The sequence below is a fragment of the Pecten maximus genome, chromosome 16, assembly GCF_902652985.1.
Source record: "Pecten maximus chromosome 16, xPecMax1.1, whole genome shotgun sequence".
Lineage (NCBI taxonomy): Eukaryota > Metazoa > Mollusca > Bivalvia > Pectinida > Pectinidae > Pecten > Pecten maximus.
Window position 1 is genome coordinate 11,445,727 of NC_047030.1, and position 27,052 is coordinate 11,472,778.

General features: G+C 36.4%; 2 protein-coding genes across 2 annotated transcripts in view; one reads left to right on the top strand and one right to left on the bottom strand.

The window, feature by feature from the left end:
* Positions 1-127: 127 nt before the first annotated feature.
* LOC117345075 (phenylalanine--tRNA ligase beta subunit-like) lies at positions 128-15,878 on the top strand. Its single transcript, XM_033908017.1, is given in 20 exon segments — positions 128-301; positions 2,346-2,401; positions 2,530-2,597; positions 3,497-3,553; positions 4,127-4,199; positions 5,353-5,412; positions 5,666-5,721; positions 5,866-6,016; positions 6,643-6,751; positions 8,033-8,165; positions 8,501-8,552; positions 9,123-9,161; positions 9,163-9,185; positions 9,588-9,694; positions 10,555-10,655; positions 11,979-12,059; positions 12,529-12,621; positions 13,087-13,204; positions 13,430-13,585; positions 14,271-15,878. Coding segments are annotated over 20 exon segments (1,743 nt in total). The 5' UTR covers positions 128-243; the 3' UTR covers positions 14,423-15,878.
* Positions 15,879-20,245: 4,367 nt separating this feature from the next.
* LOC117344644 (kinesin-like protein KIF20B) overlaps positions 20,246-27,052 on the bottom strand; it is a 46,169-nt gene continuing 39,362 nt past the window's right edge. Inside the window, 8 exon segments of the mRNA XM_033907470.1 lie at positions 20,246-20,482; positions 21,080-21,312; positions 22,788-22,932; positions 23,305-23,451; positions 24,148-24,264; positions 24,765-25,289; positions 25,830-25,976; positions 26,474-26,862. Coding sequence (XP_033763361.1) covers positions 20,417-20,482; positions 21,080-21,312; positions 22,788-22,932; positions 23,305-23,451; positions 24,148-24,264; positions 24,765-25,289; positions 25,830-25,976; positions 26,474-26,862 — 1,769 coding nt within the window. The 3' untranslated portion in view covers positions 20,246-20,416.

The following is a 27,052-nucleotide window of genomic DNA, read 5'->3' on the forward strand; positions in this document are numbered from 1 at the left end:
TCATGCAAACACCAACTACTTTTATGATATTCAGAATAAGGTACATAAATATGCAACGACAATTATGTGTAATGGGGATAAATATCAGACTTAAATTTGGAACTCTCCAATTTAGAGATAAAAAAGTGGCAAGGCCATTTTCACATGCTTTCGTCATCCACCGGTCCGGCCTTCATAATTTTCAATAGGGAGAACATTAGCTGGTACTTCGGTGATTTAACGGTCTGAATCACATACTCCATTATGCCTACCATTGCCGTTAATAAGGAACAGCTGTTCAGGTCACTCGGAAAGACATACAGTAAGTTGTTACACGTGACATTTCAGACAGCTGCTAGGACCTAATATAACTAACAGTAACATGTAGATACGGATTGCATGCAAGTTTAACAAGTGATGTTAGTCGGTAGAATCAACAGCCAGGCAACAGAGTCACTTCCTACACTTCATAAATGACCAGTCAGTGCAGGCCTTAAATTAACCGCCATGATGACTTATATCTCCAATCAGATTTAGACAAACTTGCTAAATGGGAAAGATTCCTTTCATTTTGACAAATCATATCATCTAGATCTGTTCCTAGAAGTAGAACTTTTAGCAATTTACACATCCCGGTCACACCCTTAGGCATGTAAATTTTGCAAAATATTTAGACATTACTATATCATCTGACCTCAGATGGGAAAAATATATCGACAACATCTGTAACAATGCAAACACCACCCTCAGCTTCCGACGTCAAATTGAAAAATCAATTGTATAATTAATGCACATGTAGCGGGACTAGACTGGGTCGATCATCGGTGACCAGGTAACTCAATTGGTAGAGCATCCGGCTAGTGTTCGGAGGTCCCGGGTTCAAACCCCGGTCTGGCTGTGCATTTTTCCACTCCTACTACATTTGGTCATTTTGGTGCCTGTGATTGTGGGGCCGAGTGGTTAAGGTGTCCCGACACTTTATCACTAGCCCTCCACCTCTGGGTTGCGAGTTCGAAACCTACATCGGGCAGTTGCCAGGTACTGACCGTAGGCCGGTGGTTTTTCTCCGTGTACTCCGGCTTTCCTCCACCTCCAAAACCTGGCACGTCCTTAAATGACCCTGGCTGTTAATAGGACACTAAACAAAAACAAACCAAACCGAACCAAGCCTGTGATCAAACCTTGTTTCAAGTGAGGTGAATACTTGACAAGGGGATACCCGAACCTGGGTTGTGAGTTGTGAAGTCTTCAGGGTCAAAGACTTAAAAAGGTCATCGGTAACCAGGTAGCTCAGTTGGTAGAGCATCTGGCTAGTGTTCGGAGGTCCCGGGTTCGAACCCCGGTCTGGCTGCTACATTTTCTCCTCTCCTGTTACAAAATTGGCGCCCAGCTAAAATACCTGTGGTGGTGGTATAAGGGTCTCGTTGTTTTCGAGGGCGAAGACTTGGAAAAAAGGAGGGAGGTGTGTAGCTGGAATGGACTGGGTCGATCATTGGTGACCAGGTAGTTCAATTACTAGTGTTAGGAGGTCCTGGGTTAGAACCCCAGTCTGGCCGCTACATTTAATCCTTTCCTGTTACACATATAAAGAAACATGCATACAAGTCATTGGTGAAGCCAATTGTTTAGTACTGGTATGTGAGTTCAGTGTGTGGTCCTTATTTAGAAAACGGCACCAGTAAAATAGAAAAGCTAGATTTTCTTTAATTATTATGGCAGGGCTGTAAAAAAAAATTTCAAGCCACCTGCCCCAGGTAAGTAGCACTCAGAAATCTGATTGTTCGAATGCAATTTCCATTTGCCCAATAAAATACAGACTGTGCAAGAAAACATACAAAAAGTCCATATTCAGACAAGTGTACAAAAAAATTTCACTTCCCAAACTCAAAATCTGGTTACCCCAGATGTCGGGCAAGTGGATATGTACATCCCTGAATGGAAACAGATCCAGTGTAGGGGAGATGCTGGTAAATTTAAATTAGCCATGTAAATTTAACTTTGAGAAAAAATGCTCACAGTTCAGAAAAATGTCATACACTAGTAGATTAGGACAGCCACAGGGAATCGATCCTGACATTATGCCCTCAAAATCTTTAGAATGCTTCAAATCAGCCATACACCTGATCATGTTAAACCTTGAATACAATCATTGCTTTTAACCTAATCTATACTTTTTTGGTCTCTAGTTTTCTGACTTACCTGCTTAACTTCTCTGTGTAGATAGATATACATTAAAATAGTAATTTTCAATGTCTTTTCCATTACATACCTTTTATTTGTTTTTAACATGTTTTTAACATGGATAACAAATGTCCTCCCGTTTTGCAAAATTCTAACTTCAAAACCTCCCTGTTAATCTGTTTCAGCTTTTGAGGAATTCAATGAGCTGTGTTTTGAGTTTGGTTTGGAAGCAGAGGAGCCGGTGAGTTGCAGGGTTTATTTTTTAAAAACTTAACTCCTTTTTCATGACATTGATATGTAAGCATGTATTGATTTTTTTAAATTGTGAATCTGGAGTTGGCGAGTGTATTTATGTCATTTTATTTTCAGGAAGAAGAGGAACTTCAACAAAACCCAGAGTTGGCACTGGAATTCAAGGTAGACATACCAGCCAACAGGTGAGTTTCCCTTCCCAATACATCGCAGTGCTCATTAAAATACATGAAACACTTTAAATGTATTGCTGACCAGAACTGATTCAATGAAGTTAAATCTTGGAAATAATTTACTATTTATGACATCATATACAACGGCAAAATGTTTCATGTCAATTCAGGTCAATTTAAGGTCAATATTTTTAGGCCAAATTGACTTTAAAAGAGCAGAACAGTCAATTCATGTTAAGAAGTTGACCTGAAAATTTCACCTCAAATTGACATGAAGATTTGTTCACGTCAAATTGGCATGAAAATGACTTAATTTTTAGGTCAATATTTTTTCAGGTCAAATTGACCTCAAGACATTTTGCCTGTGTATACTTTGACATCCTCAAAACCCTGATATACCAATTTTCAGATTGATTAGACAATATCTCAATTTTGACCATCAGAAGCTTCCATTATGTTTCTGTGGTATTGGACACAAATTGACAGATTTGCCATCATGACAAAGTCCATGAAACAATATTTATTTATCTGAATTTATAGATTAATATATTAGTCAGTAGTTTATCAGAGATCAACCTTAGAATCTTAATGATACAACATGCATTAAAGTTTATACCAGAATTTAACTCTACAATTTTCTTATATAGAAATACTGATCTTCATGTATATGCTATATGTTATTTGATAGTTATTATCATTGATTGACTTGATTGAAGCACTATTGTTAGCATTGAATCACTCTTGTTAACATTGAAGCACTTTTGTAAACATTAACATTGAAGCGCTATTGTGAACATTGAAGCACTATTGTTAACATTGAAGCACTATTGTTAACATTGAAGCACTATTGTAAATATTGAATTACTATTGTTAGCAATGCTTGATCATCCCACCTTGATATTTATTTACAGATATGACTTACTGTGTATTGAAGGATTGACTCGATCACTCAAAGTTTTCCTTGAAAAGTAAGTACATTGTACTGTGTATTGAAGGATTCACAAAAGCCCTCAAAGTTTTCCTTGAAAGGTAAGGACTGTGTATTGAAGGATTCACTCAAGCCCTCAAAGTCTGCCTTAAAAGGTCAGTACTGTGTATTGAAGGATTCACTCAAGCTCTCAAAGTTTTCCTTGAAAGGTAAGTTTCCTTTAAAAGTAAGTACTGTGTATTGAAGGATTGAATGAGCCCTCATAGCTTTCTTCGGTAAGTAAGATATCTCAAACAAAACAATGCCATATAAGTATGCTTACAGCCATTCTGGTTAATGAAAAAACATAGGTGTTGTTTAACTTGCTATATGAATGACACCAAATTAAACATCAAGTGTTAAATCGGTGTATCTATACTTATTGTAATGATAAAAACAGATTATGATTATGTATTTAACATGCTTTTTAGTCTATCTGTGATTACCATCTAAAAAAAGTTTCATACTTAAACATAACTGCCTGTATTTATCAATGTGTCAATATTCAGTAACATTTGTATTATATTGTAGTCTTTGATATATAATACATGTAACTGGTATATTTTCTGTGTAGAATAAAGGCTCCCAGATACGAAGCATTGGAACCAAGTGCCAGCCAGTTACAGGAACTTACAGTTCTACCATCTGTAAGTATCTATACCAATACCGACTGGTATGTAGTTCCTATCTTATAGCACACATCCCTTATTCTTGTTGCTGTTTCTTGTCTACTTTTTGCTGTTTTCAAGGATACCAGAAAATTTTAATTGAGAATTGATACTTTGAAATGAAATGTTTTAGGGTGAAATGACAGCCTGTTTCTTAATATCAACAAAAGGTACATTATTTTTTTCTTTAAAGTTTTGTCTGTTTCTTAAAATCCACAAAAGTACATCCTTTTTTCTTTAAAGTTTTGGTAAAATACACTCACAAAACTAACCACTTTAAAAAACACTTAACAATAGGTTTGTACGTGTACTTTAATTCTGTCTCCTTTTCGAAAGGGTCCGTGGTCCGTCCCTCCGTAAACAATTCTTGTTATCACTATTTCTCAGAAAGTACTGAAGGGATCTTTCTCAAATTTCATAAATTATGTAGGTTCCCCTTTTGTCCCTAGTAATGCATATTTCATTTTGGGATCAGTCGGAAAACAACATGGCCGACAGGCAGCCATCTTGGATTTTGACAATTGAAGTTTGTTATCGCTATTTCTCAGAAAGTACTGAAGGTGAAGATTTGAAGTGTATGATTATACACTACCTTGCTATAACAGTTTCTGTTTCTCGGGAAGCTGAGTAAACAGATTGGTCTGTGTTGTGGTTGTGTTCTTGGTCAAGACATTTTACCATAATTGCTTTGGATGGGGCCGTGGTTAAGGTGTCCCGACACTTTATCACTGGCCGTCCACCTCGGGGTTCCGAGTTCGAAACTTACGTGGGGCAGTTGCCATGTACTGACCGTAGGCCGGTGGTTTTTCTCTGGGTACTCCGGCTTTCTTCCACCTCCAAAACCTGGCACGTCCTTAAATGACCCTGGCTGTAAATAGGACGTTATACAAAAACAAACCAAATTGGATGGCATGCGAAAGGCCACCCTGCATGAAGGAGACCCTGCCTCAAAATAATTTGCTGTCCATAATTTGGTAAATGCAACAAACAAACCATGTACCAGTCACCATGACCTTGATACCACCATTTGACACCATTTACCTGCTAGCGCGATGTATAGTAGATTTGAGATTACTAGTGTTACCATACCTGAGGTTTGAGAAGTGGTGATGACTTGTGTTGATTTCTCCAGACAGCCCAGGTCCGCCCGTATGCTGTAGCTGCAGTCCTCAGAAATATAACCTTCACTCCCGTAAGTATCTTCTACTAAAGTTAAAAAAAATGTCTAGCAAGTATTTCACCAATCTTAACTGAAGTAAGGTTTCCAATGTTATGAATTTTACATATGAATTATAAAACAAATTCTGGAATATGAAATTGTTTATACCGCGGTAAGTGAAAAAATGGTTAAACACTTTATTTTTATTTATGTATCTTTTTTTTTTTTTTTTTTGTGAGTGCTTGAGTCAATCTAATGACTAACTCTATGCCATCTTTCCTTGTAGGAAAGGTACAAAAGTTTCATCAGCCTTCAAGACAAATTACATCAGAATCTATGCAGGTAAGATGTCATGTTACTTTAAGGCCATCCAATAGTACAGCTGCTATAGATTTGTTGAAACACATTAATATATAAAAAAAAATAGATTTATTGGATCTATGATTTGTTGTAATCTTATTTTCCTGATGATTTTGCGGTTTCTAGGAGAAGAACTCTAGTTGCTATAGGAACTCATGACCTTGACACTGTACAAGGACCCTTCCTGTACGATGCTCGGCCACCAGCAGACATTAAATTCAAGGCTTTAAATCAGGAGAGAGAGATGACTGCCCCTGAATTGATGGATCTTTACTCAGTGAGAATTATTTTTGCTTGTTCCATATTGGATAGTAAGATTTAGAAATTTTTTGAATTCAATTTGTATAAGGTGTTGGTTTGTTTGTCAATGGTGTGCATGGCATTTGTTGACAATTTTTGCTCTAGTGTGTGTGTAGTATTTTTTTCATTGATAAATAATTTTTAAAAAAAACGATAATTATAAGAGACATAATTGATTTGTTCAAAGTGATCAACAAAATATATTATATATCTACCAGACCTTCCTGAAAAAATGGAATGATATGGGTCTACGTCACGGTAGTGTATACTCGAAAATGTGTCATCTCATTACTCAACAGACAACAACTTCATTGAGAAAAAATGTCTCTGTAAGAACAACAATAACATGAAATAGTGTCTCTGAGGACGTAATATCATTGCCAATAAGGGTAAACAATTAAGAAAGAAACAAGGTAGACCCTGGGAAAACCAAGAAATTTGTTATAGTATTCATGTTTAAAACTCACGTTATAATGGGAGCTCACCACCATAACAAGCCACATGGTCTCATTATTGGCTTCGTTGACTTTAGTTATGTGATTTCTATGTATGTTGTGTAATGTTATCGCTAAATTTCAGCTAAAACTCTAATTTTTGTTTCAGACTGACAACCAGTTGAAGCATTTCCTACCAATTATCCAAGACAAGCCAGTGTATCCGGTCATCTATGACCAGAATGGTGTTGTTCTGTCCATGCCGCCAATCATTAATGGTCAGTATAACTGAGTGGTCAAGGTTACAATTTAAGATTTGGATTTGATTTCTTGATGTTTGAGGTTTTGAGTTAAATATCAGCCCAATGTCCTACCACTAGACTGTGTAAAACTACCAGAATTTGAGTATACAGTCAAACCTGCTCTAACGACCCCCTGTATATAACGACTGCCTGTCTATAACGACCGGTTTTAAGATTCCCCGTGAGATTTTACTATATAACGACCCTCTGTATAGCGACTACCTGTCTAATGTGGCTAACGACCGGTGATTTCGGAACGGCGGTCGCTAATTTGTTTTCTATAGCGACCGATTTCTGTCAGCCATCTTCTGCTCTCGGCAGTCATCCCTCATAAAATCCCCGGAAAATTCAGACACATCGACCCTGGCTTGATTATACAAACAAAGGACCACCACAACCCTGGCCTGAGTATATAAACAAAAGACCCCTACCACCTGTTAGACTATAATTACTGTAGCTGCCCTGGCCTGGGGCTCGGTAAGAGAGGAGTCGGGTCACCATGCGTGTCGGTATTACATTACAACTGTGCACAGGTGGCTTCATTTGACACGGTCAGTTAATTTTTTGATTACAACTAGGATACATCACTTCAATAACAAACACTGGTCATATCTGTCAACAAGATTTACTCACATGAAAGCCAATAATGCCTTTCTTAATCGTAGCTGTCGGTACTAGCGTTTGTACTGCCGCCATCTTTAATTAGTCAATACTAATAAAAAGTCGTAAACTGACACAAATATCCGGATTTCAATTTGGGTCAGAAAAAAAAAAATTGGTTTTAAGAAGTAAGACTATAACACAAAATAATTAGTAGTAACACAAATATAATTAATTGATTAATTATTGTGTATTCTTTTTCTTTATTTATGAAAGAAAGGGAGATAATTTGATAGATACATATAGCATTATTTCAGAACAAAATATTTTTAGAAAATTATCCATAAGACCATATTGAGTTATATTTTGTGTTTGGGTCCACAAATCATTAAATATTAAACCCTTCAGATTTATAAAGTTTATGCATTTATTTAACTTCTGACTGGTCTTCTGAATGCCCTGTTCAATGACAATTTATTTATGGCAGGTTTAAGTAAATTGGTTGGTGCAATAATTTTGACCTGTCTATAAAGGCAACCTGTCTATAGTGACCGTTTTTCTGCCTCCCCTTGGGCGGTCGCTATAGACAGGTTTGACTGTATATCTAAAAAAAACTTTCTCATATATTTAAATACAAATAATCTTTTGATGTTATAGGGGACCACAGCAAGATCACCTGTGACACTCGCAATGTGTTCATAGAGTGTACCGCTACAGACCTGACCAAGGCCAAGGTTGTTATCGACACACTGGTCGCCATGTTCTGTGAATACTGTGACAAACCATTCACGTAAGTCTGATATCCTTTCTATCCTCTTTGCTACATAAAATAAATCTTATGACGCTGTGGCCGAGTGTTTAAGGTGTCCCAACACTTTATAAGTAGCCAACCACCTCTGGGTCGCGAGTTCGAAACCCGAGTGGGGCAGTTGTCTGGTACTGACCATAGGCCAATGGTTTTTCTCTGGGTACTCTGGCTTTCCTCCACCTCCAAAACCTGGCACGTCCTTAAATGACCCTGACTATTAATAGGACGTTAAACAAATTAAACCATTGAACCATTATTTAATGTCAAATTAACACTATCACTTGTGCCAAAGTTATTGTGGCTGTTTGTCTTTACAGAGTGGAGAAGTCTAAGGTCACAATGCCAGATGGGAGCTCTGCATTCTACCCGGTAAGTATGCCACTTATATTCTACATTTAACCATTGATATATTACTTACTGGTATGTTAAACTTATTGATTTTAATCATTACTTAATGGTTTTGTTGTAGCTCACGTCTGAAATTATCCATCGTCCATGGTCTGATGTCTCGTGTCCATCCATCCTTAAACAATTTCTGTTATTGCTTCTTCTCAAAGAGTGCTGCACTGATCTTTGTCAAATTTCATATGTAGTTTCCCCTATGTCGCTAGTTGTACAAATTTAATTCTGAGACTGATCAGATGTACACAAATTGACTGAAAGATTGGATTTAAAGATTTAGATGTGTTATCGCTAATTATAGGCAAGAATATTCATCGATCTTTGTGAAATTCTATGTGCTAGGTTCCTATGATATCAACTACCAGGTGGTTCTGCCAAATGAACTACAGACCAACACATGGCTATCTTTGTCAGATTTTGTCAGTTGAAGTTTGTCATGGCAATTTCTCAAAAGGAACATCTATCAGGTTTTTTTCAAATATCTATCAAAATGTTTTCAGATTTATTTTGATCAGAGATTTCTCTTTATCTTCACAGGAGCTGGGATACAGGATGGAGAATGTGAGCGTAGACTATCATCAATCGAAATATTGGAATTAAGTAAGTATAGCCTTATTATTGCATGTACCACACATTAAAAAGATACCCAATACGTTGTATAATCAATGCAGTATAGAAATGTTAGAGATTTTTTGTTTAATTTAATGTTTGAATAATGTTAATCTTTTTATCACACATTTAACCTGAAGAAAACCTTCATAAAAGAATTGATATTGAAATTTTGATTTAAATAACTTAATTGTTTTTTGTTTTCAGTTTGTTGTAGAACAAATTTCTCTGGACCATTAAAAATTTTGTTGTATCCGAAATTTTAAGATAAATCATGCTGAGCTAAATTCCAGGATTTTGATTTACTCTGTGATAAGCAGAAATTTGAATCAAGCATGTTCATCTTAGGTAAGTTTTACGGTAATAACATTCTCATTCTACAACTTGTTACAGAGTCGGTCCGGAGGAAACCGCACGCTTACTGACACGGATGTGTCTGGCGGCCGAGGTGACAGAAGGCGGTGCCCAAGTGAGGGTCGAGGTTCCTCCCACTCGCCAGGATATCCTTGTCTAAGTCAATATATACAGTGTAGACATACACGTTATAAAGTCAATATATACAGTGTAGACATACACGTTATAAACACAGTTAAAAGAAATGAAAACGAATGCAAATCAAATGACAAATTAGCAAAGTTGTTCATGAAAAACACTAGTTTATTTAAGATGTCTTCTTGGTGACTTTTGAAAGGATTTTGTTGAAAATTATGTAGATATTGTGTTTATAGTGTTGTTTGAAAGTGTTGCATTGAAAATTATGTAGATAATATGTTCGTGAGGATCATCCTCATAATAGCTAAAGGTTATGTAAATTTCCTTAGATTATGTGGCTGCTTAAAACCATTTTATAGTACTGTTACACTACAATAGTTTGGTGTTCACTACGATGGTTTGGTGTTGTGGTAATTCAGTATCATAATTTGAACAAAGTAGCATATCATGCAAATGTTTTGAATATATTATGAAGATCTTATGTAGGTATTACCTTTGATAATGGGTTGAGCAAAACAGACCCTTTGAGCCTCTTATTATGTACGTATTATTGATAGGTTATGCAGACAATGACAGGTACAATATATGTAGGTATTATATAGGTTTTCAGGTCACCTGAGACAAAGTTTCAAGTAAAATATTTCAATCCCCTTCCTTTTATCTGTTGTCGTCTGGCATCTGGCATCCATCAGTAAAAAGTTTACATTTTCTACCTCTTCTCAATAACCAAGGGCCCCATATAAACAAAGCATTATCTATCAGTGTACACATCAGAACCCAGCTGACCATTTAGGCCCCTGGGCCTCTTGTTCATGTAGTTTATGCAGATAATGTGTGTTTATGAAGTGTTGACCTTAACTGTTTGTACATGTGATCCACGCGTGTGATGTTGTTGAGGACGTGGCAATATCCTACGGATACAACAACATCAAAAAGACCATTCCCAATACCAACACAGTAGCTCATCAGGTATGTTAATTACAAGGATGTCCCAATACCAACACAGTAGCTCATCAGGTATGTTAATTACAAGGACGTCCCAATATCAACACAGTAGCTAGTCAGGTATGTTAATTACAAGGACGTCCCAATACCAACAAAGTAGCTCATCAGGTATGTTAATTACAAGGACGTCCCAATACCAATACAGTCGCTAATCAGGTATGTTAATTACATGGACGTCCCAATACCAACACAGTAGCTCATCAGGTATGTTAATTACAAGGACGTCCCAATACCAACACAGTAGCTAATCAGGTATGTTAATTACAAGGACTTCCCAATACCAACACAGTAGCTAGTCAGGTATGTTAATTACAAGGACGTCCCAATACCAACACAGTAGCTCATCAGGTATGTTAATTACATGGACGTCCCAATACCAACACAGTAGCTAATCAGGTATGTTAATTACAAGGACGTCCCAATACCAACACAGTAGCTAATCAGGTATGTTAATTACAAGGACGTCCCAATATCAACACAGTAGCTAGTCAGGTATGTTAATTACAAGGACGTCCCAATACCAACACAGTAGCTCATCAGGTATGTTAATTACATGGACGTCCCAATACCAACACAGTAGCTAATCAGGTATGTTAATTACAAGGACGTCCCAATACCAACACAGTAGCTAATCAGGTATGTTAATTACATGGACGTCCCAATATCAACACAGTAGCTAATCAGGTATGCTAATTACATGGACGTCCCAATATCAACACAGTAACTAATCAGGTATGTTAATTACATGGACGTCCCAATACCAACACAGTAGCTAATCAGGTATGTTAATTACACGGACATCCCAATATCAACACAGTAGCTCATCAGGTATGTTAATTACATGGACGTCCCAATACCAATACAGTCGCTAATCAGGTATGTTAATTACATGGACGTCCCAATACCAACACAGTAGCTAATCAGGTAGCTTATCAGGTATGTTAATTACAGACTAACTATGAATACACCGTTTTAGTGTCACGTTGTGTGTTGATTTTGAATGTGGAGAATGTTTCTAATTTCATGGTACTTTACCATCAATATCTCACCTTGTCAGAGAACCAAGCCAGAGATAATGCCATGACAACTTGGTTTCATTGTTATAACTTGTCTCTTGTTTCCTGGAAAAAAACTACTTAAAGACTTGAAATAAATTTGAGTTAATTTAATGAAAAAACCAATTCAAACTATGATAATGTTTTTTCTTCAAATTTTTCTCCCGAAAGTTTGAAAGTTTGGCAAGTGCAAATTCACTGGTAGTAACAGAAATTCTGTTGTATTTTGTAGTTACCTATCAACAAGCTAACAGACCTACTACGACAAGAAATGGCGGCCGCAGGATTCACCGAGGTCCTCACTTTCGCTTTGGTGAGTAGAATTCCTTTAAATGTTTGAACAAAGATAAATGAGATGATGAAATGTGATTGAGAAGTTTAACGGAGTAGATTCAGGTACACTATCAGATGTACATACAGATACAGGTACACTATCATAAGTACATACAGGTACAGGTACACTATCAGATGTACATACAGGTACAGGTACACTATCAGATGTACATACAGGTACAGGTATGCTATCAGATGTACATACAGGTACACTATCAGATGTACATACAGGTACAGGTACACTAGTCTATCAGAAGTGCATACAGCTACACTTTCAGAAATTAAACTTGTGTGAGATGCTGTAATGTTACAGATAATCTCCCTTTATCCAATCAGCATTTTCATGTTATTGACCATAAATACATGTTTGCTATCTAGAATTCCTTTTTCCATTTAACTGAAAATTACTTTTAATATTTCTGAAATTATTATAAACTGCTCACTCACAGTGCTCAAGGAGTGATGTGTCAGACAAGTTGCGGAAAACAATAGAGGAAGCTAACGCTGTTCACATCGCCAACCCAAAGACATTTGACTTCCAGGTAATTTAATCCACCCAGATTGACTTAATCACAACTATTAAGGTCTTGGTATGTTCTTCAGACTTTCATGTTTTGGGAATGATATAAACATCCTTGAAATTCCAGTTGTCATATTCACTTACAAATTCTGGCCTTCAGTCATCATGCTGTGAAGTATGTGAGAATGATCTACTCAGAATTGATATTGAGCATCACTGTAGAGTTCAGAGTTCATCTTTATTTTTACCATCTTTCTATTTATTATACACATTAATTAATGTTATTAATCTGCCAACAGATAGCCAGATCGTGTTTATCTATTATACACATTAATTAATGTTATTTATCTGCCAACAGATAGCCAGATCATGTTTAATTAGTGTTATTTATCTGCCAACAGATAGCCAGATCATGTTTAATTAATGTTATTTATCTGCCAACAGATAGCCAGATCATGTTTAATTAATGTTATTAATCTGCCAACAGATAGCCAGATCATGTTTAATGCCTGGGGTACTGAAGACCATCAGTAACAACCGAAGTTTGCCCCTCCCCCTTCGCCTGTTTGAGATTTCTGACGTGGTGTATCAGGACACAACCAAAGGTAACCATAGCTACTGAAAATATTTATTACCTTGTAATCTAGGTAACCATAGTTACTGAGGATACCTATTAATCAAGGTTACCATGGTTACTGACAATACTTATCAATCAAGGTTACCATGGTTACTGACAAAACTTATTAGTCCAGGAAACCATAGATATTCACACTTACAAGACTCAAAAACCATTGAGAGTCATATCACTTAACATTTTGCTCTGTTTGTAGATGTTGGAGCAAGGAATGACCGACGTCTATGTATGGTCAACTACAACAAGTCCTCTGGCTTTGAGATTGTGAAAGGAATGCTTGACCGTGTGATGCAGTTGTTAGAGGTTCCCATGACGACTGATGACAGTGGCTATCATATCCGAGAGAGTCCTGGTAAGTCACAAGTATATTTCAAATTAGTAACATATGATATGATATGTTATGAGGCTTGCTGACCATCCAAAAGGTTTTGGTTTGACCTGTCCTGTGTTGATACAACTTAAATTTCATGCATCTAATGTTCTTTTTTACAGAGATAAATGTCAGTGTTGTACTGTAAGCAGCAATATGACCAGAGCCTCACATTTAGAAGAAACCATAACTACTCCTACTGGAACCAAGTTATACATCTTTATTATACATTTTAATTCATTTGAGATGGAACACACCATTTGATTGGTCAATGAACCAATGTGGGAGAGGGGCTTATGTAGGCATTAGTCTGTTATCCAATACCCATGTATATTTTTATCAATAAAATCTTGAAAATGAAAAATAAACCACTGTTAGTGTTCAAACACGTGAATCAATGAACATTTGATATTTGCCTTTTGACACTACCTTGATGATTGCCATGACTATGACCTTGATGTTTGCTGTTTTACATATTACGACCTTGAAGTTCAGTATTTTGTATCTGTGACTATGATTATTGTCATGACCATGACCTTGAAATTCCTTTTTTTGCTTGACAATATTGACTTGCTGTTTCACAGTTTACAACCTTGAAGTTATAGTATGTGATCAGTATGTGACCGTGATGCTTGGTGTTTGACAGAAGTCTGACTTATGATTACAGATCCAACATATTTCCCTGGGAGGAGTGCTGAGATCATTCTACGTGGGAAAAGTATCGGTCGCATTGGTGTCCTACACCCAGAGGTCATCACCAAATTTGAACTCGTTAACCCCTGTGCTGCCCTGGAAATGACCATAGAACCTTTCCTATGATGATATAACCCAGTAACTATGGAGAATCATTTTATCGTACAGAAATGTAGAACTGAAAATATCTCGCTGTCGACAGATTAGAGCACCACATGATTTTACATATTGAGGACTGCACAAAAAAAAATCTTGAGCCTCAGGTTTTGTGATTCCATTAAGAGGACTACTTGAGGTTATGGCATGCTGTCTCTATGGGGACAGATTTTGACTGGTTCCTCTACAGTGTTGATGGAACACCACTTTGATGCATGACCAGTGCAATATATGACTGACAACTGATTCATTAGAGCTACAGGGTGATCACCATAAACATTGAATTACGTGAATATATGCCATGGAGCATAGGAGGTAAACATGATACCCGTGAATATTAAAGGCCAGAAAAGGGACGTTAAATGATTGATCTAATTTGTTTTCAAAATTTGATCTTGTATTGTAGGTACCATACTGCAATAACGAATTGATAAATAAGTTAGGATATCTTTTGTCTTGTTGATTATGATCTTTGAGTAAAATGTATTGACTCTTTACGTTTTTGTCTAGTCAACCAACTTTCAGTACACCTGTGGTACAGTACTATTATAGCACATTTAAATTTCACAGAGTATCTTAGAATTTCTGGCTACATTTTATTTATTAGATCATTTATATAACATGTCTCACTATCATTGAGGTTGTAAATCATTTCCATTTGACTCCTATGTAAACCAATTAGCACCACCACTTTTTACATTCAAATGTCAAGGGATATTGCTTATAGATCTAAAATTCAGAGAGATTTTGTGGAAATAATGTTAGTCCAAGATAAAATGCCCATGGAATGTAAATTGGTCCTTTATTACCAGACTGTTGGACTGTGTGACATATAGTGCCATGAAGGTGATATCATTGTGTCCTCTTTAAACTAATTATTAAAATTGGTTATTTTTTCCAATTCTTAATCCTGTCACTTTAAATTAGTTTTCGATTCTTACAATAAGGTAATAATACCACTGATATAAATGCCCAACATGGTATTTCCATCACTGTGTCAAATACACTGCAACTGACAATGAAATCTTCACATTTTGAATCACACTTCAAAAGTCATGTCTGATGAGCATGTACTCGGCTTTCTGCCAGTCACCTGCCATCTCATTTTCGTGCCCCCCTCTGTTATATCACCCGAAAGGTGATAACAAATTTATAAATCTGTCCTGTGAGGATATCTCCTGTCTGATAGTGTAGTGAAACTGGACTGGGCTGACCTCAGTGGCCATGTAGTTCAAATGGTAAGAGCGTCCATCTAGAGTTAGGAGATCCAGGGTCCGAGTCCTGGTCTGGTTGTTGCATTTTCCTCCCCTGTTACGTCAGTAAAGGACCAGGTTACTCGGGACATTACAATTTGCTGAATTGTCATCTATTTATTTGTGCTAATGTAATCTATGTATTATACATAAATAAACCTTTTAGTAATATATTTATTGTGGTCAAGTTGTTATTTACAGTTAACCAGATTGCCATAGTGATGCAAAAACTAGTGATGTCACAAGTAATCTCATTACTGATTAAATTCAGTTGTACCTATACAAGGACAAATGTTTTTTTCATATTCATTTGTAGCTTTGTCCTTAGCGAAGGTCATATATATAGTGTCCATGAGTGTTGAGGCCACCAGAGGACAATTTTCTAGTGTTGTCACTCTGAAATGTCTTCATATGGGCACAGTATTCTGCTACAGGCTAATTAGTTCTTATCATCCCAAAACATAGTCAGCCATCCTGGTGTGGTGACAGTTTTAACAAACTGTTAATGGGTGAGAAATATGCAGTGGTGTTGGAAATGGAAAACAAAAACAAAAACAAAACAAAACAAAAAACGACTTGCATGCACGACTGGAGACCTACATTAAAATTTGAGAAAGACCCATCATAGCCATTTAGTACAATAAGAAATTTTTAATGAAGTTTCAAATATCAAAATCCAAGATGGCTGCCTGTTAACCATGTTGTTGTCAGGTTGGCCCTATACACAGAAATACAATGTATGCATAATTAGGGATCAAGGGGAACCTTCATATGAAATTTGAGAACTAGTAGTAACAAACTTCAATTGTCAAAATACAAGATGGCAGCCTGTTGGCTATGTTGTTCTCTGATCGGTCCCAAAATGCAAAATGCACAACTAGGGACCAAGGGAAACCTACATATGAAATCCGAGAAAAATCCCTTTGATGCTTTCTAAAAATTAGCAGTAACTAACTTCAATTGTCAAAATCCAACATGGCCACCTGTCAGACATGCTGTTTTATAGTCTGTACCGAAATGCAATATGCATAACTAGGGACCAAGGGGAACCTAAATATGAAATTTGAGAAAAATCCTCTTAATACTTTCTGAGAAAAAGCAATAACAAGAATTATTTACTGAGTGACAGACGGAGAGACCACGGATGCAAGGTGATTTGAATAGCCCAATATTTGATGATGGTGGGCTAAAAAACAATAAAACAAAAGTTACAAATATCACGGTTTATTTGCATCGAATGTATTCCATTTTATATCAAATTAAAAATTACACAACCATTTAAGCTGTAGTCATAATTCAATAACAGGATACATTCAAACTCATAAGCATTACTGAAGAGCATACACGCCGTACAATTACACTAGTACATTCCTACACAAATCTAATGTATTGCTTGGAATTCAGCGTTTTACTAGAGCATATATACATATAATATGTAAACAAGTTTCCTTTTAGACTACTTCACATTAAAAATTCCTTTGAGAAGGAATTGTTCTCCTGGTTTGTCACATTAAAAGTTGCAAGTTCATACTGAAAAGTATGAGTATGACTTCAAGATAATTATGCAGTTATAACTGTGATATACATCCTTTCCTACCGGAGGTTTAAGAAATTTCAAAAGTTCAAATCAAACTCTACATCTGAAGTTAGAATGTCTATATCCTTCAGATTTACATACAAAGACTTTTGATCTCATCCCCTCAGAAAAATAATCCTTTTTTTTTGTCAGTTTCCCCAATCCGACATCAATCCATTAGTTTCATTTTAATATCAGAAAAACACTTGTCCATAGAGTATAGAACGAACTCTCTTACCCTGAACTAGTGTATTCCACCTTTTCTCAGTGTTATAAAAAATGTATATCACTATTAAGGGCCGAGATGTTGGGATCCCTCAGACAGAGGGCATTACACTGCACTGACAATGCATGTGTAACTTACAAGAGAATCATTTCCTCTGGAAATTAGAGGAACAGGAGGGTTCTCAGCATGACAGGCAGTTTATAATGTCTGACAATATAAAAATATTCTTCCTCAGTTTGAAATCTCCATCATAACTGAAGGGGGTGAAAAATTATATTATACATCCCGATGTGATTGCTGCCTTAATGACATAATTGTTTGTGACAATCAACCTCAAAATTTTGGAATTACACAGAAAGATACTTTTAAATAATGAATTTTGGATTTTCATACAACATATTAAAATGCATACCTTTTATATATAAACTTTAAGTATTTTTATTTATTTATGAAATAAATATTTCAGGTAATATCACCAACAACTTATGAATCAAATACAAATCTTTTGTCTGGTAGACTATTTCACCAATTACGTAAAACTGCAAAGATATACCTAATCTGTTTTTTCATGACCAATAAAAACAACCTGTTCAAAGGAAGATAGTGTTCAATTTTAAGATTGTTGAAAATGAAGGAAATTATCTGTATAATGCCCATTTAACAGCCAAGTAATTAATATTTCTGTAATACAAACATGGCAGGTGATGCCTTCATTGTGGGACTAAAGGTAACAGGTACTATTATAGTAAGTAAATTGATATGCTTTGTTAGTAAATTTATGATAAGTGTCAATGTTTCCTGATCATGATTAGAAAGATGAATTATCAATCATGTATGTAACATACATTTATATGACAAACAAATCTGGAAAACAATCTTGCAGTGATGCAGTATCTATTCTGCATTTCAGATAAACGGACAAGAAAAAAATAATTTAAAACGAATTGAGAGGAAACAAAAATAATGCTTTATAGCATTTATATTTCAAGACCTGAAATCTGAAGTAAAATTCTAAAATTGTCTCCCCTTCTTTGTTTCCAGTGTAAAAGTTTAAGTTGATTTCCTCTTACTGAAGTCACACAATATTTCAGCATTTTGTATCTCATTCCAAGATGCAAACAATTGGAGTTTTATTATGGAAACAGATGGGGTAGCAAAGGTTCGGAATTACAGAAAGGAAGGAAAAGAAGTCAATAATGTGGTAATATAGATCCGAAAAGACAGAAAGAGATAGAAGTCAAGTAAGTGGTAATATAGATCCGAAAAGACAGAAAGAGATAGAAGTCAAGTAAGTGGTAATATAGATCTGAAAAGACAGGAAGAGATAGAAGTCAAGTAAGTGGTAATATAGATCTGAAAAGACAGGAAGAGATAGAAGTCAAGTATGTGGTAATATAGATCTGAAAAGACAGAAAGAGATAGAAGTCAAGTACATGGTAATATAGATCCGAAAAGACAGGAAGGAAAAGAAGTCAAGAATGTGGTAATATAGATCTGAAAAGACAGGAAGAGATAGAAGACAAGTATGTGGTAATATAGATCTGAAAAGACAGAAAGAGATAGAAGACAAGTATGTGGTAATATAGATCTGAAAAGACAGGAAGAGATAGAAGACAAGTAAGTGGTAATATAGATCTGAAAAGACAGGAAGAGATAGAAGACAAGCAAGTGGTAATATAGATCTGAAAAGACAGGAAGAGATAGAAGACAAGTACATGGTAATATAGATCCGAAAAGACAGGAAGGAAAAGAAGTCAAGAATGTGGTTATATAGATCTGAAAAGACAGAAAGAGATAGAGGATAGAGGATCCAAATGGCAGAGAGAGATAGAAGTCAAGTATGTGGTAATATAGATCTGAAAAGACAGGAAGAGATAGAGGGCAAGTACGTGGTAATATAGATCCAAATGGCAGAGAGAGATAGAAGTCAAGTATGTGGTAATATAGATCTGAAAAGACAGAAAGAGATAGAAGTCAAGTACATGGTAATATAGATCTGAAAAGACAGGAAGAGATAGAGGACAAGTACGTGGTAATATAGATCCAAATGGCAGAGAGAAGGGATGATTTGATAAAACAAGAAATGACAGATACAGCTCAGATTATATTGAAAGAATGTTTATGCAATGAAGTTGAAATATCAAGAAATAACAAATTAAATGAAGTAACAAAAATATTAAATGATAACATGATACTCACTCTCTAAACAATTTACATACCCGGTACATATATAAACTTTAAAAACATTCCAGCTTTGTATATAATTATGATCCTTTCCGTCTTTGAATGAAGAATGGTATAGAATCTAACAAAAGCACAGCAACTCACTCCCAAAAATATTAACACACACACGCAAATCTGACAGATATGAATCAATGCATATCCGGTCCACTGCCATTAAAATATCAGTACGGTAAACAAATTTTCTCCATTTGAATAAATTAAATTTGCACACATCTGAACAGCTTACAGGTTGTAAGGCAAAAACATCATCACTGCAGTATTGTCTCTCCAGAGATGTAGTATACACCTCGACGCTGGACTTGTATTTCATATATAATGTAAGGAGATAATCCTCATTACACAGCATGGTCTGTCTAGTACAAAGTCATACACTGTAGACAGCGTGGTCTAGTACACAGTTGTTTTTGGTCGATTCCAGAATCACTACACTGTGTAATACTTAGTAGTTATATGTGTAATATTTCAGTACTTGTCTGAAAATGTTTAGTCATTGTAAGAGCCGCTTGTACCAATAAGAACCGCTTAAATGAAAAATCACCATTTTTTCACCTATATGATAGGTGACTGTGCTAGTATACATTGTACCCTACATGTGTAACTTTTAAATTGTCTCCAAAGCAGGTAAATATGTGTCCTATACGTGTGCTGTATCTCCCATTTTTTGTTTAATGTTTCCGCGTCCGCAGCTTCCTCAATACAATTCCATGGACATCATTGGTGGGAGTGTTAGGCTGCAAAACAAAAGTGAAATTTGTAGTTTAGTATTATACACACAGAAATGGAATATGTGTAGCTTATGTGTAGCTAAAATCTCTGCATGCCTATCAATTTTGCCTCAAAAAAGATAAGTGTAAATTGTATGCCTGAGGGAGCATGATAGTGGCACCTTGCCAAGACAATTCTAATGAAAAGAACTAAAAACCAAATTGTTTACTTTTCTTTCAATATTTACAGAGTGAAAGTGGACAATTCATTAAAAAATTTAACAGCATACTATTAAAACAGTTATTTTGGCATGCTTAGATTGTAGCGTAAATTTAAAGAGATTAACACAACAATGAATCGTGGTAACGCCCACAGTATTTTCCATTGAAAACAATCATAAATACAGAAACTGCAATTAGTGCAATCTTAATCATAATTTAGTGGAAAGGATTTCAACACGAAAAAGTGCTAAGATAAGATTAGCACTACAAAATTTTAATATGTTTTAATACGGTATATCCACTCACCTAGTTGTCATGAAATCAGTTTCAGTTTTCTTTTACAACGTGGCTTTTTTGAAATTTTGCACAAAGTGACATTAAAAAAAATGAGTGAAAGCTCACCACAAATAGTCCTCCTTCTAATGGCTCTGATATGTGCAGACTTTCGTTGTAGAGTTGGTGTCGTTTACGGGAGCGTTTGGTGTGCTCCTGCTTCCTCCCCCCTGACATCTGTGTGCCCTGATCTTCTACCTCTACATAGTGGCTGTCTGGTGTGGACTGTGTATTTGTTAATGCAGTGCTGTCTCGTGTTGACTGGACTGGGGACTCAGAAATATCATCTAACAATTTTTTAGCTGTAACAGAAAAACAGATTCACTCAATAACATATTAAGTTTAAAGTACAACTTGGTACTCCAGTCACATTATCAGACTTCTGAAAGAGTTCCTAGGCAACAATATGTCCTGGGCAGGAGGGGTCAAATCACCTTGACCACTGACCACCAGAATGTGACCCGAGATTGATGTTATAATTCTATGGAGTGAATCAAATCTGTTCAGGGGTTCTCGAGATACGTCATTGATTTGGAACAGGACTGATGGACACACATGGATAACTCTATATGCCAAAAGTATCAAAGTAACCTCAAGAAATGTCAGACAGACACAACCATTTCAAGCTGGAAGCTAAAGCTCTGTATGAGAACATCCTTTGTGGAGCTATACAGTTCAAAGTAAAATCTGAGTGTATGTCGTGTTGAAGTTGGGTGTAAAATCTAAGTGTATCTTATGTTGAAGTTGGGTGTAAAATCTGAGTGTATCTCGTGTTGAAGTTGAGTGTAAAAGCTGAGTGTATCTCGTGTTGAAGTTGGGTGTAAAATCTGAGTGTATCTTATGTTGAAGTTTGGTGTAAAATCTGAGTGAATCTCGTGTTGCAGTTGAGTGTAAAATCTGAGTGAATCTCGTGTTGAAGTTGAGTGTAAAAGCTGAGTGTATCTCGTGTTGAAGTTGGGTGTAAAATCTGAGTGTATCTCATGTTGAAGTTGGGTGTAAAAGCTGAGTGAATCTCGTGTTGAAGTTGAGTGTAAAATCTGAGTGAATCTCGTGTTGAAGTTTGGTGTAAAAGTGTAAAAGCTGAGTGAATGTCGTGTTGGAAGTTGGGTGTAAAAGTGTAAAAGCTGAGTGAATCTCGTGTTGAAGTTGGGTGTAAAAGTGTAAAAGCTGAGTGAATCTCGTGTTGAAGTTGGGTGTAAAAGTGTAAAAGCTGAGTGAATCTCGTGTTGAAGTTTGGTGTAAAAATGTAAAAGCTGAGTGAATCTCGTGTTGAAGTTGGGTGTAAAAGTGTAAAAGCTGAGTGAATCTCGTGTTGAAGTTGGGTGTAAAAGTGTAAAAGCTGAGTGAATCTCGTGTTGGAAGTTGAGTGTATAAGCGGAGTATTTCTTGTGGTAGAAGAGAGAGAAGCCATTGCTCATCTTGTGTTAAGAGATGAATGTTTTTTATCTGGAGAAGCTGTTGATAGAGAAGAGAGCCACACTGTGTACCTGAACGTGTTAGAGATGAGTTTTTGATAGGTGTACCTGAGCGTGTTAGAGATGAGTTTTTGATAGTTGTACCTGATCATGTTACAGATAGGTTTTTGATAGGTGTACCTGAGCGTGTTAGAGACGAGTTTTTGATAGGTGTACCTGAACGTGTTAGAGATGAGTTTTTGATAGGTGTACCTGAGCATGTTAGAGATGAGTTTTTGACAGGTGTACCTGAGCGTGTTAGAGACGAGTTTTTGATATTAGTGTACCTGAACATGTAAGAGATGAGTTTTTGATAGGTGTACCTGAACGTGTTAGAGACGAGTTTTTGATAGCAGACACAATGGAGCCTATGCGTCCTAGACCTGGTTCCTCCGTACCTTTAGTGCCCCTCCTAGTGCGGCGAGACGATGACAATGACGATGATGGCCCTGTATTCTCCTTACCCTCCTGTAAACAACAAACAAACACCAATACAGATTATCTCTTCACCAGTAATATAATAGGAATCGTACATTGTACACTTGTCTAATTCCAAAGTGACATAGATTCGTGTAATACATCTTTAACTATACATGTATAAAGAATTTCTTTTTTATATTCATTCTTGTCTGTATAAATTACTGGTATGCCAAAAAAGAATTTCATGAGTATTTTTCATATTATTCCTTGATTTTAGAATCCTTCCTTAAAGAACCTTAAAATCTCAAGCTTTTCATGGATTAAGCTACAAACTTTACCACCAGACAGATTAGGACAAGCCTTAAAATTAAGTGTCTGTATGAACCTATATTAGGTCTGGGAATATCAATAAACTCTCACAGATTCTGTGTTGCCTTGTTTTTTTCGACTTTTCCTGAGATTTCGTGCTGCCACTGGAGGAGTAGCGTCTATCTGAACATGATCAGAAATACTGCTTTCCTCTGAAGCAAACGTCGCATCAAAGTTGTCTCTCTTCTTGGCTGGCAGCTGGAAGTCACAGACAAAGAGGTCATTTTGATGGCCATGAAATGTTAATATCAAATTTAGTTATCTATTTAACATTTTTTTATAGAATTTATTGAAGGATATCAATTTGTTGAGATTTCATTCATATTGTAATGACAATGCTGTCAATACTACTAGTACCTCAAAATACAAAATATTTCCATTTTTCTTTTTTCATAATGATAACTTTAAATTTGCACAATTTATTGTAAGAAATCAATCTAATGTAATTTTAAGTACTGTATAGTAGGTTGTTAGATATCACATGGCTAATATTTCTAGAATGTTCCAGCAGACCTAGTTCGCAGACATCATAAAATTTTAACCAACCAGGCTTTGTAAACATTATGCAGTAAACACTTCTATGCATTTCCATGTATTTTAATTATATATATTTAATGGCCACGATTGAAACAAAATAAAATCCTCCAAGAATATTACCAACCATACAGTATTGAATTAACAGTATTTCAGAGTTTGCATCTACTTCCAAGAAGTAAATTCAAATTCTGCAGGACACCTGTATATAATTTGGAAAAGGTTCAACTCATACAAACACCCAATGACCTTTAGCCAGCCAGAGTGAAAGAAGAATCTAGTACAGAAAATTTATTGAGATTTCCTTGCAAATGGTGTATCAGGCTCTGTCTAGTTTCATTTAAGTTTCAAAAGTAATACCTCTAATTCTGACTCGCTCACTGATCTCCTCTTACGACTGCGCCTACTAGAACTCCGGTGACTCCTTGCTGCGTCTGTGTTTGGTGTCTTTGTTAGGGGACACTGGTCTGTTGACATCTAAAACAAGAGTTACATTGACATCTATACTCAATGATATCATGTAAGAATCATTCAATATAACATGTACCAAATCAATTTGCCTTCGCAACTGAGCCTAGTCAAGTAGTCGATCCCTGAGTGACGTATTTACCTGTCGATCCCTGAGCGACGTATCTACCTGTCGATCCCCGAGTGACGTATTTAGTACTATTTACCTGTCGATCCCTGAGTGACGTATTTACCTGTCCATCCCCGAGTGACGTATTTACCTGTCCATCCCCGAGTGACCTATTTACCTGTCGATCCCTGAGTGACCTATTTACCTGTTGATCCCTGAGTGACCTATTTATCTGTCTATCCGAGTGACCTATTGATATGTCTATCCCTAAGTGACCTATTTATCTGTCTATCCCTGGGTGACCTATTTAATAGTCGATTCCTGAGTGACCTATTTACCTGTCAATCCCCGAGTGACCTATTTACCAGTCGATCCCTGTGTAAGTAGTTATAAACCTTACCTTGCGTGAGCTCTGTCTGTGAGAGCGGTGCGATGTTTCTCTCCCCGGGTGAGGTGACTTCAGTCTATCGTCACTACTGCTACTATCACCAGAAGGAACCTCCTCCTTCACAATGACGGGTGACAAAGTGACACTGCCTTGGTGATGTGCTTTGTGAGCTGACCGAACTGGTGATAAAACTTTATCACCACGGTGATGTCTACTGTGAGTTGACCTATTTGAGGTACTTTCACCCTGACAATGACCCTTGTGACTCAATTTATCTGGCGTCATATCTTGATCATCATGATGATTGTTCCTGAAACTTGACCTGACCGGTGCCGGTGGCCTGGCCGGTGGTGAAGTAGTATTGTCTTCGCGATGACTTGTATGACTTGACTTTGATGGCGATACTATACTATCGTCATGGTGACGACCCCTTTGATTTGCCTTGACCTGATCCTTGAGGTCACAAATTTCTTTCTGTTGTTTCTTCATTATACCCTCTAGGCCAGCCACAAGATTGTCTCTCTCTGTCCTCCAGGTCTAAACAAACAACTGCCATAGTTAGGCTATTTGAACACATTTTTTCTATTCCTTGCCACAAAATGGAAAGTGCAGGAAATGTAGTGTTACACCTATTCTGTAAATTTTGCAAGACTTGAATTTTTAAAATGACATCCCTCCACTTCTATAGATCTGTTTAATATAGATCTGCTTTCAATTGCTAAAACCGTTTCAAGAAAATCTTCAACATGTTATAATTAACTTCTTACAGGACTATATAGTGATCAGTGGTTTATTTTTGTTTTTTGTTTTTGACATTTTTATTAAGATTTTCAACATAAAGTAATTACATGATACAGAAAGAAATATAGTGATCAATATTAGTACCTGTGGACAAGTCTCTGGTCCACAACACAATCTCCTTTCTAATCTTATGTCAGGTGAGAGACTGACTGAGACCAACTATATGTAATGTCAATGAACACAGTCCTACATTCCTCCTTGTTACTATGACAGTCTTAACACAGTTTAACCAACCCTATTACCAGTCCACATCAGGACATGGAGGTAAGTTCTGACCTTGAGCTGACTTTCTTTTTCCTCCAATGCCTGTTTGACCTTCATCAGTTCTGCTTCACTGTGATTGGCTTGTTGTTGTGCTTTGTTAAGTTCCTCCTCCAGCCGCCGCAGTGATCGCTGGGAATCTCGCAGTGCATGTTCTTTCTCCTGAAGATTAAAGCAGCCAAGTCATGAAGTCTCAACTCACCAAATGTCTTCAAGAATGTAGGTTGTCAAATTTGGTTACAAATTTATTTTACCAAAACTATTAATAAATCTAACTCAACAAATATCTTAACTATATCATCACATAATATGCCTGTTATCCATTGAGTTTTTCAGTGTAACATTTTCACGTATAGTCACTAGTGTCATATACCCTGGACCATATTTTTCTTTTTTTTCTTTTTTTTTTCCCTATGAATTAAAATTGACTTCAAAACCTCTCACAACATTCGTTTTTTGAAATGTGATAAAAAGTGTCTTTTTTCAATTCATCAACCTTTCAAGAATTTTTGTTCACCAAGGCTCACAAGTGAAAACTTTTTTTTTTTAATAAAATCTCACAGGAAATGAAAACCTATTTATTTAAAGATCCTTTATTCATCTAATTCATCAAAATATTTCATCAATCTAAAAATCCTAAATCCTAAATCAACACCTACCCTCATCTTGACCTGTAATATGGCTACCTCACTTTCTGCCTTTTCCGTAGCATCAGACTTGCTCTCGGTGTTGGAATTAAGCCTTTCTCTTAGACTCTCTGTTTCTGTGCGACTTTCTGACAGCAGTTTCTCCAAGTCTTTGAGTTCTTTATTGTTTTCCTTCAGGACAAGACCTAGCTTTTCTTTGTCATCTGTCAGTTTGCGTACAGCTGTTTCCTGCTCCTGGAGTGTCTGGGTCAATCTGCACACTTTCTCTTCCTGCTCCTTCAGTTGCTGTGAATGTTCAGTAACTTGACGGACATTCTCCCTGGTCAGTTCCATCATTCTTCGGCCAGAATCACCAGTACTTTCTAAAACCTGCCGGTACTTGTCAGTATACTTTTCCAGTTCTACAAAAATGATATATTTGTTAAAAATTCATGATCTACAAAAGAAAACTGAAAACCTGGTGATTTTAAAAGTGACTTGCGAGTCAACCCCCCTAACCCGCAAAACCCACAAAAGTTTCCCACATTTTGTTTACCTTCCCTCAGTGTAATTGTTTTTTGTATCCCAATTCATATAAGGATACAGGAAGAC